This window comes from Acyrthosiphon pisum, chromosome A3 (assembly GCF_005508785.2).
Source record: "Acyrthosiphon pisum isolate AL4f chromosome A3, pea_aphid_22Mar2018_4r6ur, whole genome shotgun sequence".
Classification (NCBI taxonomy): domain Eukaryota; kingdom Metazoa; phylum Arthropoda; class Insecta; order Hemiptera; family Aphididae; genus Acyrthosiphon; species Acyrthosiphon pisum.
The window spans coordinates 736106-749630 of NC_042496.1; the positions used below are offsets into that span (position 1 = coordinate 736106).

The following is a 13525-nucleotide window of genomic DNA, read 5'->3' on the forward strand; positions in this document are numbered from 1 at the left end:
ATTTACATCCTTTCATTAAATAGAAAATAACTAAAATTTTGTAAAAATGATAAGCGATTCATTAAACAACAGTACGCACCAAGGACGCGATTACGTGAGTTGTTTTAAACTAATACTTATTAGTTATTACCTATGTCTCTATAATGTTATCTTTATAATTAATGTGCGTGAATAATACTATAATGATTTAAAATTAAAAATAATCAGTGTTGTTTAACCGAACAATATAATATTATACTAATTACTCGATTACTGGGTGATTGTTTTAAGTGGCCACAACGCCAACATTTGTTTTCCATGTTAGCGCATAATATATAGCAATATCTATATTTCATTGTATTTAAATTCTATTAACGTTTAGGTAATACGAAAAAAATATGTTAGTAAATAAATAATAAATAGTAATAAAATATTTCGTACTTCCACGATACGACTCTTCGGTTCAGTTAAAAGCCTAGGTATAATATTATGTTTATTTTTTTATACGTTTCATTAAGATGGATATGTCATGTGCATGTGCATTGACAGTATAGTTTATTAAAATTTTCCTTTTTGTTATGATAAGCGTATTTTAGTTTAACTAAATTTCTCTTAAGCATGTTTTATTTTAGTTTATTTTTTATGACTTATTAAAAAATTAGAATATTAGAATAACTATCTGGCCATGCACAGGAAAAAATGATTGTAAGACTTATTAAAGGTTTTGCAGTCCCTAAACCTAATCAGAGTCATAATCGTGGAAGTATACTGTTGCCATATTAGGAACAACGAAACAGAGACAGTGTTATAGTGTAACGGTGTTTTAACATTAATAAATACTCAATAACTCGAAAAGTATTAACGTGTTTGAAAATATATTTTTACATGTTTTGGAAGTCATTACATAGATAAAAATAGGTTCCCAAAAGTTATACAATTGCTATTATGTAATATATATATCATAAGCTACCATAGATTAAACATAGTTACATGTGTATCGTGTATGTTTAATCTATGATAGGTACTACTAACTACTATAATATAATACTAATACTATTATATATTATTACGCTATTATTTACATTATTTATAATGATGTCCAAAAAGTACGATTGCGATAGGTATATCATGAATTATTATATTTCCAAATATTTTTTTATTTATTTATTAACCCGTGGCAACTTAGGCGATTGGGTGGTTTTTAGTATGGGGGAGGGTACTGTAAGTTTAAACACGTGTGTTATGGCTTGGCAGATTTTTTAGTGGGTACCCGTAGGTATCTGGTGGGGGATGGTGACACTTCTCTCTAGACACCATGACTTGCCCGAAGAAAAATGCCACCCACGGCTGGCATCGAACCGGCGCTGGTGTACGTCGCAACCGACGCCTTAATCCGCTCGGCCACTCCGTACCCCATTTTCAAATATTACTATTAGTTGCAAATATAGATTATATAGGTAAAATAATATAATATATTACAACAAAATATTTTATTTTTTTTTTATTTATCTTAAAAATGTTAAAAGATCCAATTCGGAAAATTTGTAACATGTGATTTAATTGAATTGCTATTAATTAACCCGGGTCACGAATTCCAACTAATTTACACTTAATGTTCACACCACCGCAACGTTGAAAATGTAATAAAATCGTGTTTCTCACGTGTATACTTTTGTACTTAGGTACCAATTAATTTTCAGTGACAATATTAATACTTATGTGTACTTATATGTACATATAATTGTTTTAATTATAGGGGAGTTTTTTTATTGATGACGTTCTTCTTGCCCCTAGTACAGTTCCCAACATTCCTATACAGTTGGTTAGTAAATTTGTATACGAAATAATAATTCATAATATATAATTACCTACACCTCCATAATTAACAGTTATACTTGTGACTTGTTCCATATTTTTATGTTCAAGCATTTTTTTTTTTAAATTTCATGATGTAAACAAAATCTTAATGAACTATTATGTATATCACATTCATTGAACGGACTTACTCATATATAATAAATATATATAATATAATAATAATATTGCTTATACTATATAGGTACTTGTTGCTTACACAAACATTAAGAGGACGCTACACCCGCATGCGTTGTCTCCGTCTTAGAAATGCACAACATAGCAAAAACTGTTAAGCGCGGGACAATTTTGTTCCCTCTGTATTTATAGTAGAATTACCAAAATTCCACAACGCATAGGGAAGAACTTTATCTGCGTTGTTGCGTGTTTATTATTTGGATAACTTAAATACAGTTAAAGTTATCAGTTTGAGAAGATTAGGATTTTTTGTTTTTTTCATTTAATTATTAAAAATGATGGTTAAGTGCTATCAAAAAAACGAAAACGCTACAACACAGATAAGTTCTATGTGTTGTGGAATTTAGGTAATTCTTCTATAAACACAGAGAGAGCATAGTTGTCCCACGCAAATGAGTTTTCGGTATGTTGTGGATTTTAAGACGGAGACAACGCATGCGGGTGTAACGTCCTACGCGAACTTAGCAGCGCAATGATAACAGTCAACTTATAAAACAGTCTAACAAATTTGTTAGAGATTGTTAGACAACTTTCAAACTTAGTTAAGATTTATTTTCGAGGCTAGACCACTTTAATTTATTGCACTGTTATCTCCACAGCATCAGCACAAAAGTTTATTAGAACATTTTTTTTTGCTGAAACGACGCATCTCAGCTTGTTAGAAATTGTTATACAAAATATAGCAGTGCAAAAGTAAAAAATGCCTAGCGTCAAAAATAAAGTCTAACAAACTTTGAAAGTTGTCTAACAATCTCTAACAAGCCAGGACGCGTCGTTTGAGCGAAAAAAATCCTCTAACAAACTTTTGTACTCCTAAAGATAGCAGTGCAAAAGTTTTAAAATTTAAAGCTTTGAAAATAAAGTCTAACAAACTTTGAAAGATGTCTAACAATCTCTAACAAGCCAAGATGTGTTGTTTGAGCGAAATAAAAAAGTTCTAACAAACTTTTTTACTGCTGCCGTGAAGATAACAGTGTAGTAAATGAAAGTGGTCTAGCGTCGAAAATAAAGTCAACAAAGTTTGAAAGTTGTCTAACAAATTTGTTAGACGGTTTTAAAAGTTGACTGTTATTATTGCATTGCTAAGTTTACGTAGGTGGTGTAATGTCCTCTTTTCTAGAAAAAAAAGTTAATTCATAGAAAGGCTAGTAAATAGTGATAACAGAATTATATTTGGATCAGATTTAATTTAGTTTAATTAATCTCCAAGCTAAAATTAAATTATATTTAAAATGATTTCACAGGAAAAAAAGAAGAAACAAGAAAGAAAAAAATCAATTCTTTATTTGATAGAGAATTTTTTAAGATTCGAAGGGTACGAACAGTCAAGCATAATTTTATTACTTTATATACCTACGCATCAGTCATAATGTAATAAAAAGTAAATAATTAATAAATACAATTATGCTGTAGGTATGGTAACCATTTTAGTTTTAATACTAATATTTATTATAAAATATATAAGCACCATATAAATATTTTTTTTTATAACTACAATAATAAAAAGTAATAGTATTTAAATGTTAAATACATACCTATTTTATATTATGTGCATTGTGAAATTTACTCCACACACTATGTAATTATCATGACAAATTAAAATAGGTATCATCACAGTATTTTTATACGCATCTTCCGCTCTTTACTTCGCCTTGATCGTAGTTCTCCACTTCTTATTGGCTATAAATCATATAAATACATATATAACATTGAACAAAATCAACCAATGAGAAGTAGAGAACTATGACATGGGACGGAAGTGAAGGAGATGCGCATATTATACTGCGCAAAACTAGTATAACTGTGATTATATCTATCTAATTTGTCATGGTGATTATGTGGATAGTGAACGACGAACGTCCTACAACCACACTCACTAACTTATAGAAGATGTATTTCCTAATTATTTTGTAATAATGGGATAGCGGGATTTCGTTATTTTAAATTAGTACCTACGCCAAATTGAGGCTGTGTAGTGTGTATCTACCTATATTATTTTTTAACAATAAGTAAATAATCAGTTGTATTTAAATAATGTTGATTACCTTAATAGTAATTAAATTTTCTTCCACATTATTTGTGTAGTTGATTAGTTCTTTAGTCATTGAGAATTGGTTAGAAAACTAGAACTATCTAATTAAGTCATTATACTTATTACTCCAGTTTTTAGTATTTTAAAAAACATACCTATCTGAAAATATTCAAGAACATTCGTTGTATGGTTAAAAGTTCAAATAATAATTGTTAATCACATTATACCTCAAGTCATAATAAGTAATACGTAATGTAGTAGATATTAAAACAAAATCTATAAATTGTATATTTGTTAGATTATAAACAAAGGAATAATTCTAGAGGTAGGACTACCGGCTACCGCTCTGCTGTATATAATGTGTATATTAGTATATTATTATTATCTGTACAGACGTGTAGTGTAACCACCGTGTAGGTAGTAACAACCAAGACTGGAACCTTGATGATTTTTACGGTTCCGGTTCCTAATCGGTTCCCAATAAAACTAAAATTTCGTTTTCGGTTCCTATTCGGTTCCCAGAAAAACTAACATTTAGGTTTCGGTTTTTAAAAAATAAAAAAATTGTTACCTGATCTGGTTTTTTACTCATGTATAAAAAATTGTCAAGTAAAAGTATAGGTTCCGGTAAGATTCCGGTTTTTAAATTAATTTAAATAAGGGTTCCGGTATTAAAATTAATTTAAATAAGGGTTTCGGTGAGGTTTCGGTTCCCAATATTCAAAGGGTTCCGGTTCCAAATCCGGTTCTTTTCGGTGAGGTTCCAGTCCCCGGACTAATAACTGTTATGGATGTACTAAATTTGAATTCATTGATGTTATATCATAGTACAAGAAAAATTATTTTGAGCGAAGACAGTTGTCAGTTTGTCACCTTATATTACTAATATATTATATTATTTTATATATATTTTGCTATTAAAATAATTAATTAATTAATTTCACTTAACTAATACTAATACAGTAGGTTAAATTACCTCTTGTCAAAAATATTACATTTTAAAATATTATTGTGTGTATAAATTAAAAAATTAAAGTATAATAATTATACTTTAGTGGCCTGGTGTAGCGCGGTGGTTGGCTTCAGTCACAAAATCATGTTCTGAAGTCAAGCATCGGCCGGTGTTACTAGATCTCGGACGGGTGACCACCCGGGTTCTAGTGACAAATCCTCGCTATATATAAACACACATGTTCTTACCAGCCAGTGGCGCCGAACCCTATATTGAAAATTTAGCATGGGGTCGCTTCATATTGGACAGAAGTTTGTCTGCCAAACTGTATGAAAACTCCATTACAAATTTAAAACCTACTGTTCTAACGTCTTCTAACTACAATATTTTATTCATTTATTGTGTGCACTGTGCACTAAAATGTTTAATATATTTCTCTAATTTGTCTTGGATGGTGGGAAGTACAAAAAAAAAATGTGATTTAAATTTTCTTTTGAAACTGAACACCAATATTTTTTGGGTAAAAACCAATACCTCCTCGGTCCTCCATCCCTTCAGGTACTCCATTGGGGCCGTTTCAAATATTTTTTCCTAACTAAATTTTAGGACTTAGGCGCCACTTTTACCAGCTGTATCCTCCCCCATACTTAAAAACTTACTAAAAATAAACATCTAATGGCCTGTTACCGTGAGTTAATTAAAATAAAAAAAATAAACGTTAAATGCGCCAATTACCATGAATATTTTTTCAATACTATAAAATAACTAGTCGTTCTTCTTTGATAACATATCAAATTTTTTTCAAACTTGAACTTTAAGTAACTATAATAAAAATAACTGTATTTATATATTTTTTAGATTTTTTAGTTACAGTATGAACTACTTACGTAGAAGCGTGGAACCTTGTTTTAAATTTTAAATCCTCAACTAAAAAACTTGAAAATTTTATAGGTTTATAACTCAAAATAGTTTGTACATTTTATGTTTGATACATTATGTCAACATTTTAACTTTAAATGCTTATTAAAAATAAATCCCGCTAAGGACGGTTTTTCGAAATTCAACACCTAAAGGAGAAAATAAGGGGTTGTAAAAATACAATAGTGGTGCCACCTGATCAGTAAAATAATATAAAATTCGAGTTTTAAGGCACTTGCTTAATTTTTCCAAAAACTAAATGACAAAACGTAGGAATTTGAAATTTGGAATCGTGGTTCCTCTAATGATCTTGATGTGCTTGGAAATTACTTCATTCAAAAGCATGATTTGGCACGCTAGAAAATCATGGGCAACGCCAGTCGGGATGGCTATATTATAATCGAACGTGTCCTGACTGTGACTGACTGTCTGATATATGTATAGAGTCTAAACAATGATAGCTTGAGACTTGACATTTTCACGATACCTTCGTAGTTCGTACCATTATATGTAAGTGTGCATTTTAAAGTGGCGCTTACACGAGTATTTTGAGATTGACGATGGAAATCGAAATTCTTTTTTTGTTTAAAAATAATTGTAATCATTGGTACAGTTATTGGTATAGTTATTAACTATTATAATAGAAATATTGGAAAATTTTTAAATTTTGAACCCCATTATACAGAAAATTAAAATATAATGAATTGAACAAAGTTTGTATGATAGGTCCATCTAACAAAGTTTGCGTGCTCTGATAGGTCCTTACTGATTTTTACTGTTTTTACTCGACCGTACAAAGTACCCTCATTTTGCATTTTGATTTTTTAACCATACAAATTGACTCAGGACCGTATTTCCGTATTAGTATTTAATATTTATACTATTCACTATTTACGCAACCATTTGTTTATTGACTTTTCTATATTGTATCAACCTATAATATATATGTATTACTGTAAAATCTTCTCTGAGTGTATATTTTTTGATATAAATTAATAACTTTTTTCATAAACATATTAAGACCGAAATCCTACAAAAAAAATCTTATTCCTTTTACAAATATATTGCTGTAATAATTATGTATATCGATAGAAGTATTATAATAAAGATCATTATTTAATACTCATTATTACATTTAGTTTTTATAAATTAGGTACATCAAAACGGCATCAACATTAGTAGAAGAAGCTTGTTTAAATACAAGTCATCATGTAGTTTGTGATAACATAGACTTAGACACTATTCTTATAGAATACGAAAATTATTATTTTTTACGTTATCAGAAAAGACCACAAATTAGTAAATCGTTGGATATTACTAAATCTGAGATTCATACTACCAAGAATAAAACCAAAACTTTCAAAAAATCAAATATAAATCAACATTCGCAAGATATTCAATCAATAGACCCAACTTTTTTTACAGTTATTCCTATGAATAATTGCAGTGAATCTTTAGAAGAAGAATATTGTTTGCCTTCTATTGATCTTAGCTATTGGAAGGATGAGTGGCGAGTATATGCTGAAATTATATCAAAAGTAATAACTAAAAATACATTTATTATTTTACCTATAAAGAAGAATAAAACGAAATAATTAATATGAAACTAATTTAAAGGAAATTTTAGTCACCAATCCTAATGTGAAGTGGTCAGATATTAAAGGACTTTCTACGCCCAAGAAATTATTAGATGAGGCTATTGTACTGCCAACAAAATATCCTGACTTATTTACAGGACTTTGCACTCCGTGGGCGGCAATGTTATTTTATGGTCCTCCTGGCACAGGTGCCTATTATATACATTATATAATATTGTATATTGTATGATATTTTTTATTTTTATTTTTAATATTGTATGTTTATACATATTCTAATAAATTACAATCATATAACATAATTATATATGTATTAAAAATACTACTTTCAGGAAAAACGTTGCTTGCTAAAGCAGTAGCGACTGAATGTAAAACGACATTCTTCAATATCACACCTAGTACACTTGTTGCTAAATGGAGAGGAGATTCTGAAAAGCTTATTAAAGTAATGTTTGAAATGGCAGAACAAATGTCACCAAGTACAATATTTATTGATGAGTTAGATACAATTGCATCAAAGCGTATTGACCATGAAGCCTCTCGTAGACTAACATCTGAAATATTAATACATATGGATGGTCTCTTACGTTCAGAAAAACGAATTTTTTTGTTGGCAACATCAAACCATCCATGGTAAAATACTAAAATTATAACAATATATATTTAGACAGTAACATTAAACAAATGGTTTAAACAACAATCACAATCTAGAGTCCTTAGAATATACAAAGTAGAAAACTTCTATTCCTTATACAGTTGTATATTAGCCTTTTAGTACCTCTATATATTTTTTTTATAGTAACTATTATAATAACTAATAAGGTATATTATACTTAAGGAACTATAATAATAATATCATATATTAATAGAAGCTTATAACTACGAAATTATATCAATTGTTTTTTGTTGAGAATTTAATCGATTAATTGATTGTTTAAAAAAAATATAGATAATCGATTAATCGTAAAAAATAATCGGTCAATCGGTCAATCGACTAACGAATAGATAATTCAATTAATAAAATAAAGTATTAAGAACAATTGATTAAAAAAAAAAAAAAAATCGCGCACTTATAACCGTAAAGTTCAACATTGACAAAATTATAAAAAGCGGACAGAAAAAATAAATAAAATAATAGCCAGTCGGATAAAAAGGAGAGTTCAAAGCCCTCGTGAGTTGTCCTTCACAATTTATCCTCTTACCTCTTAAAAGTACTACCAAAATTAAATTTTCCATCAGAAATCATCCCCAATGTTAAAAATTCTATAAAGTAATTAAATCTGTTTACAGAGTAGACCCAAAAAAAAACATTTTAAAAGCACATAATTGTAGTACCTACAATGCATTTAACCCTCCGCTCAGAATCTAAAAGCCCTGGGGTCCATCCCTATCATCCCCTCTCCACCATTAAAACGCTAAAGGACATTATACAATAAAGGCAGTTTAATTTTGTGCCTAGTTAGTGGTTCCTATAATTTTAATTATGACTGACTTCCTCTTTAAAAAGATTGAAATTTCGTTGCTGAATTATCATTATGAACACAAAGATAACATAATATTTTATTATTGTATAGTTAGGTACCTATATAGGTAAATAGTAATAAATTATTTAAATACGTATGAGATAAATATGCGTTTTCTATTACTTCCACTAAATAATTATGATCGCTTGTGATTATCCTCGATATTAGCCATACGCCCATACCTAGTTAACGGCGTCCGTTCACCTTTGAATTCCTCCAGTCCTTACTTGCTTCTTAGTGGTTAGTACATATTATGTAGATATACTTACTTAATATTAGTCCGTATAAATGTTTAATGGGAAAAAATCTGAATTAAAAACATTTTTGTAATCCGTACTTGTACTCAACCCGTGTGGCCGAGTAGTATACATCATGAATATTCGCTAAAAATTTGATATTTTTATTAACAATGGGCTCCTCACTATGTTAAAATAATATTCAGTTACCTTGTATCTTTAATAAACTATATTAAAATAGATCACATTTTTGTTCAACCTGGCATTAGAGTAATATAGGTATATAAATTATAATATTACCGTATACGCATTCTATATAGGTACGTATTATAATGTATGATTTTATAATAAATTTTATTTTATTATACCATATATTATAGATACAGATCACAGATAGCACCCTAATGCGATTTATACGCAGAGCAAGGACATAAAAGAGGAAATAATTACTAGGTACCTACTATATTGTATACTACACAATGATTATTTCATATTGTATTGAATTTTAATCTACAGATGTAATTTCGGATTTTCATAGAATATTATGTGTATGTACTATACTACAATGTGTAGAGCCACTTATTAATTAAAAATTAAAATACTCTATGATTACCAATAATAAAATAAAAATCAACTTTTCAAGTGAGCATAATAATATCAATATATTATGGAGAATATATTTATTTAAAAATTTAGCGTTATAAACATTTTTATTGAAACGCAATAAGAATATAAACATCTGGAAACACAACAGTTTTAATTAAAGTGCCTGCCCCAAGTAATATATACCTATTGATATATGACTTTTATACCAGTGTGCCTTAATATAGTACGTGGTATACCCTTGGCTATAATATATATATTCATATATAGTGTAAGTATTAAACAAACCAATGTAGGTACCTACCTATCGATCCAATTAATATACATTTATACATAGTAACATAGCCACATAGGTACAAATATTATATTGTATGCGCTTAACTATTATTATTATTTAAGGGAACTAGACCCTGCAATTTTTCGTCGTCTTGAAAAACGTATTTTTGTCGACTTGCCGGATGTCCAAGCTAGAAAAGATATGTTTGTATACTATCTATCGGAAATGTTACAAAAACACAAATATATCAAATGCGATATTGATAGTGATAGCCTTGCTCAAGTATGCTATAAAACATAAGTAATGAATGTAATAATAATAGAAATAATACATATTTTTATTTTTAGGAAACTAATGGTTATTCTGGTTCTGATATAAGACTTGTATGTAAAGAAACAGCAATGCAGGCTATGCGTTCAATATTCCAAGTTTTAGAAAAAAAGCCAGGTAATAATATCAATTTTACAATAACGACTAAAGAAGTGATCAATGCAATTTCAAAAACTAAACCATCAACAAGTGAGGCAGATAATAATAAATATAAAATTTGGCAATCACAATATGCATCATGTTAATTTAAAGAATAATTATTTATCTTTAAGTACTAGAATATATAGACACAAACACTTTTATTTTTGTTGTTTTAAAATAATTATATAGGTATAGGTACCTTTTTGTGAATTTATGATCAAAAATATATCAAATAATAAATAATGTAAGTGAATATAAACAATTATACCTAACACGTATTCTTATTCAGCACACACACACCGAATACAATACATAAATACATTGTAATAATTCATACTTTTTCAACCATATAAGAAAGTAGAGATATTAAGTACCTAGGTACCTACCTACTTAGTTATTTTTTATTATTATAAATGAAATTCTATCATAATCGTGATATACAACTTAAACCGTTTAGTTAGCATAATAGTAATATCTGCTATTATTTATCTATCTAATTACTATATAAATTTGAAATGAAAATCTCTGTACAGGCTAAACTCTGGAACTATTAATCAGATTTTCTTGATTTTTTTTTAAACGAAAGAGTATTTTACGGAAGTGTATATAAAAGAAAATTTTAGGAAAATCCATCGGTGTATAATAAATTGGTTGTTATTGGTTAATCGGGCATATTTGTTGATTTGTATTATTATTTTTTGTCAATATATATATATGGATGAATGAATATATATATAAATTAATGTTTGTGTATAGATTAGACCTCTGGGTAAGAAGATAGACTAATTTAAAAAGGGTTAAATTTGGTTTTTTTTTATTCATCGGATTTTAGTAGGATTAGGTTAGGATTTTGTATTAATTGATTATATAATCCACCGTAGATGGAATTAAGTAAAAACGTCAAACTTGATGTAACTTTGATACTTTAGAGTTAAATTATACAATTACGTACAAACAGCATGGGGTCCGCGATCTACCGCAGGTAGGTGCCTACCAGATAATGTACTGCTCCGAGTTAGGATTTTTATTCCGGGCAACAGAAAAGTTAAGATAAATTTTGAACATCATACACCGAATATTAAATAACGAATTTAACAAAGTCTGAGTCATATACAGTTGGTACATTTATAAAAACGGTTAGGTTTCAAACATATCTAAGAAATAAATATTAAGTTTATAGTTACTTACCATTTGTATATTAAATTTACAGTGTATTTATGTAATCCTCCACCAGACTCCCAAGTACTTTTAATTTCGTTTGTTTCAAAATGCTTAGCGCAGACACGATGGCTCTTTTTAAAACCGTTCCCTAAGCTTTTTCTCATTTTTTTCTTATTTTTGGGAACACTAAATGTAGTTTTGGATGCGTCATGAGGTGCATGTACACAACAGATTAAAAATTCAAAATAATGTCAGTAACATGCTTGATTAAAGATATTATACTATATAATATGCGATATATCTTTAATCGTGGTAAAACGTAATAAAGTATATAGATTATTAAAGCAAAATATCAGTATTTATAGCTCAGTTAACAGCACGTGAATTGAACCTATCTAAAGCCGTGGTTAATAGTAATATTAGGGCACTATAGATACAGGTATGCTACGCCGCCATTTTGCGACTAATAATATTATGCGAATTTGAATTTCTCCCCCCCCCCTTATTTAATAATTTTATCATTGAAAAATGAGTCGCAAAATGGTGGCATAGCATACACATTCTATGTAGAGCCTTAGTAATATAAGTAGGTACATTGATATTAATATGATTTATGGAAATTATTTTATTTTTGGCGGCATCTTTTGAATATCAAATTATTAAAACAGTAAGGTTTTATAAACAAACTGATAGATAGCACTGCAGAATCTTAGGTAAAATCAGTTGATTGATTCAAGCCCGGATTAAGACATTTTGAGGCCCAGGGGCCAGTTTTAAATGAGGCCCTTGTACGAAAAAAAAATATTAATGTACATAATGTGTTCCGGGGTGAAGTGACTAGGCGACGTCATATAATAGTATACGAAAAATGATAAAGAAATAGCCTTTAAAGATTGGGTCTAACTTTTTTTTTTTTTAAATTATGGGCAAACTTTTTTTATCAAAATCATACATATCACGCATTTGTTTAAGTATTTTCAAAAGTTTTTAACATTTTTATGTATTTTTATTTTTATTTTAAAGCTATTTAATTGTCCTATCAACACTCCAAAATACGCAATTGAACTAGAAATGCACTAATTATTTTTATTAAATTAAAAAAGTAGAAAAAAGTTGGCAAAAATTAGCATTTTTTAAAGGAAATCGTGTATTATTCCAAATAATTTATTACTTGGTATGGGTTTTTTGTTTTTGTATTATTCTGCTGAATTATGCTGAATAAAACATTAATAAACCTAGAATACCTTAAAAGTTTGGTTTTCATAATATATTCCTGTTAATCGTCACAATCTTAGTTTTCCTAGGATTGAGTCGGTTAATTGGTCGTCATTCGTTTAATTTTATAATATTCGGTAAATTTTAGTTTTTATAATACAAAAAACAAAAACTCATAGTTAATAATAAATTATTTGGAATAATGTACAATTTCCTTTTAAAAATACTAATTTTTGCCAACTTTTTTCTCTTTTTTTAAATTTAATGAAAATAATTAGCACATTTCTGGTTTAATTGCGTATGTCAATTGATAGGACAATTAAATAGCTTTAAAATAAAAATAAAATTACGTCAAAATGTTGAAAAGTTTTGAAGATACATAAATATATGCGTGATACGCATGGTTTTGATAAAAAGAAGTTGATAGCTCATAACTAAAAAAATAAAAAGTTATATTCAATCTTTAAAGGGTATTTCTTCATCATTTTTGGTATACTTTCATATGACGTTG

General features: G+C 28.5%; 1 protein-coding gene across 1 annotated transcript; it reads left to right on the top strand.

Moving 5' to 3' along the window:
* Positions 1-7: 7 nt before the first annotated feature.
* LOC100159405 (katanin p60 ATPase-containing subunit A-like 2) lies at positions 8-10799 on the top strand. Its single transcript, XM_001946714.3, has 7 exons — positions 8-94; positions 3276-3346; positions 7087-7471; positions 7551-7719; positions 7861-8161; positions 10290-10449; positions 10515-10799. Exons 1-7 carry the CDS (start codon positions 47-49, stop codon positions 10740-10742), a joined length of 1362 nt encoding a protein of 453 aa, XP_001946749.2. The 5' UTR covers positions 8-46; the 3' UTR covers positions 10743-10799.
* Positions 10800-13525: the final 2726 nt, after the last annotated feature.

Bases quoted from the DNA above. Each gene is read 5' to 3' on its own strand.
- LOC100159405 (XM_001946714.3), top strand. From the start codon at position 47: ATGATAAGCGATTCATTAAACAACAGTACGCACCAAGGACGCGATTAC. The intron at 95-3,275 runs GTGAGTTGTTTT...ATGATTTCACAG, and splicing joins CGCACCAAGGACGCGATTAC to GAAAAAAAGAAGAAACAAGA. The intron at 7,720-7,860 runs GTGCCTATTATA...TACTACTTTCAG, and splicing joins TTATGGTCCTCCTGGCACAG to GAAAAACGTTGCTTGCTAAA.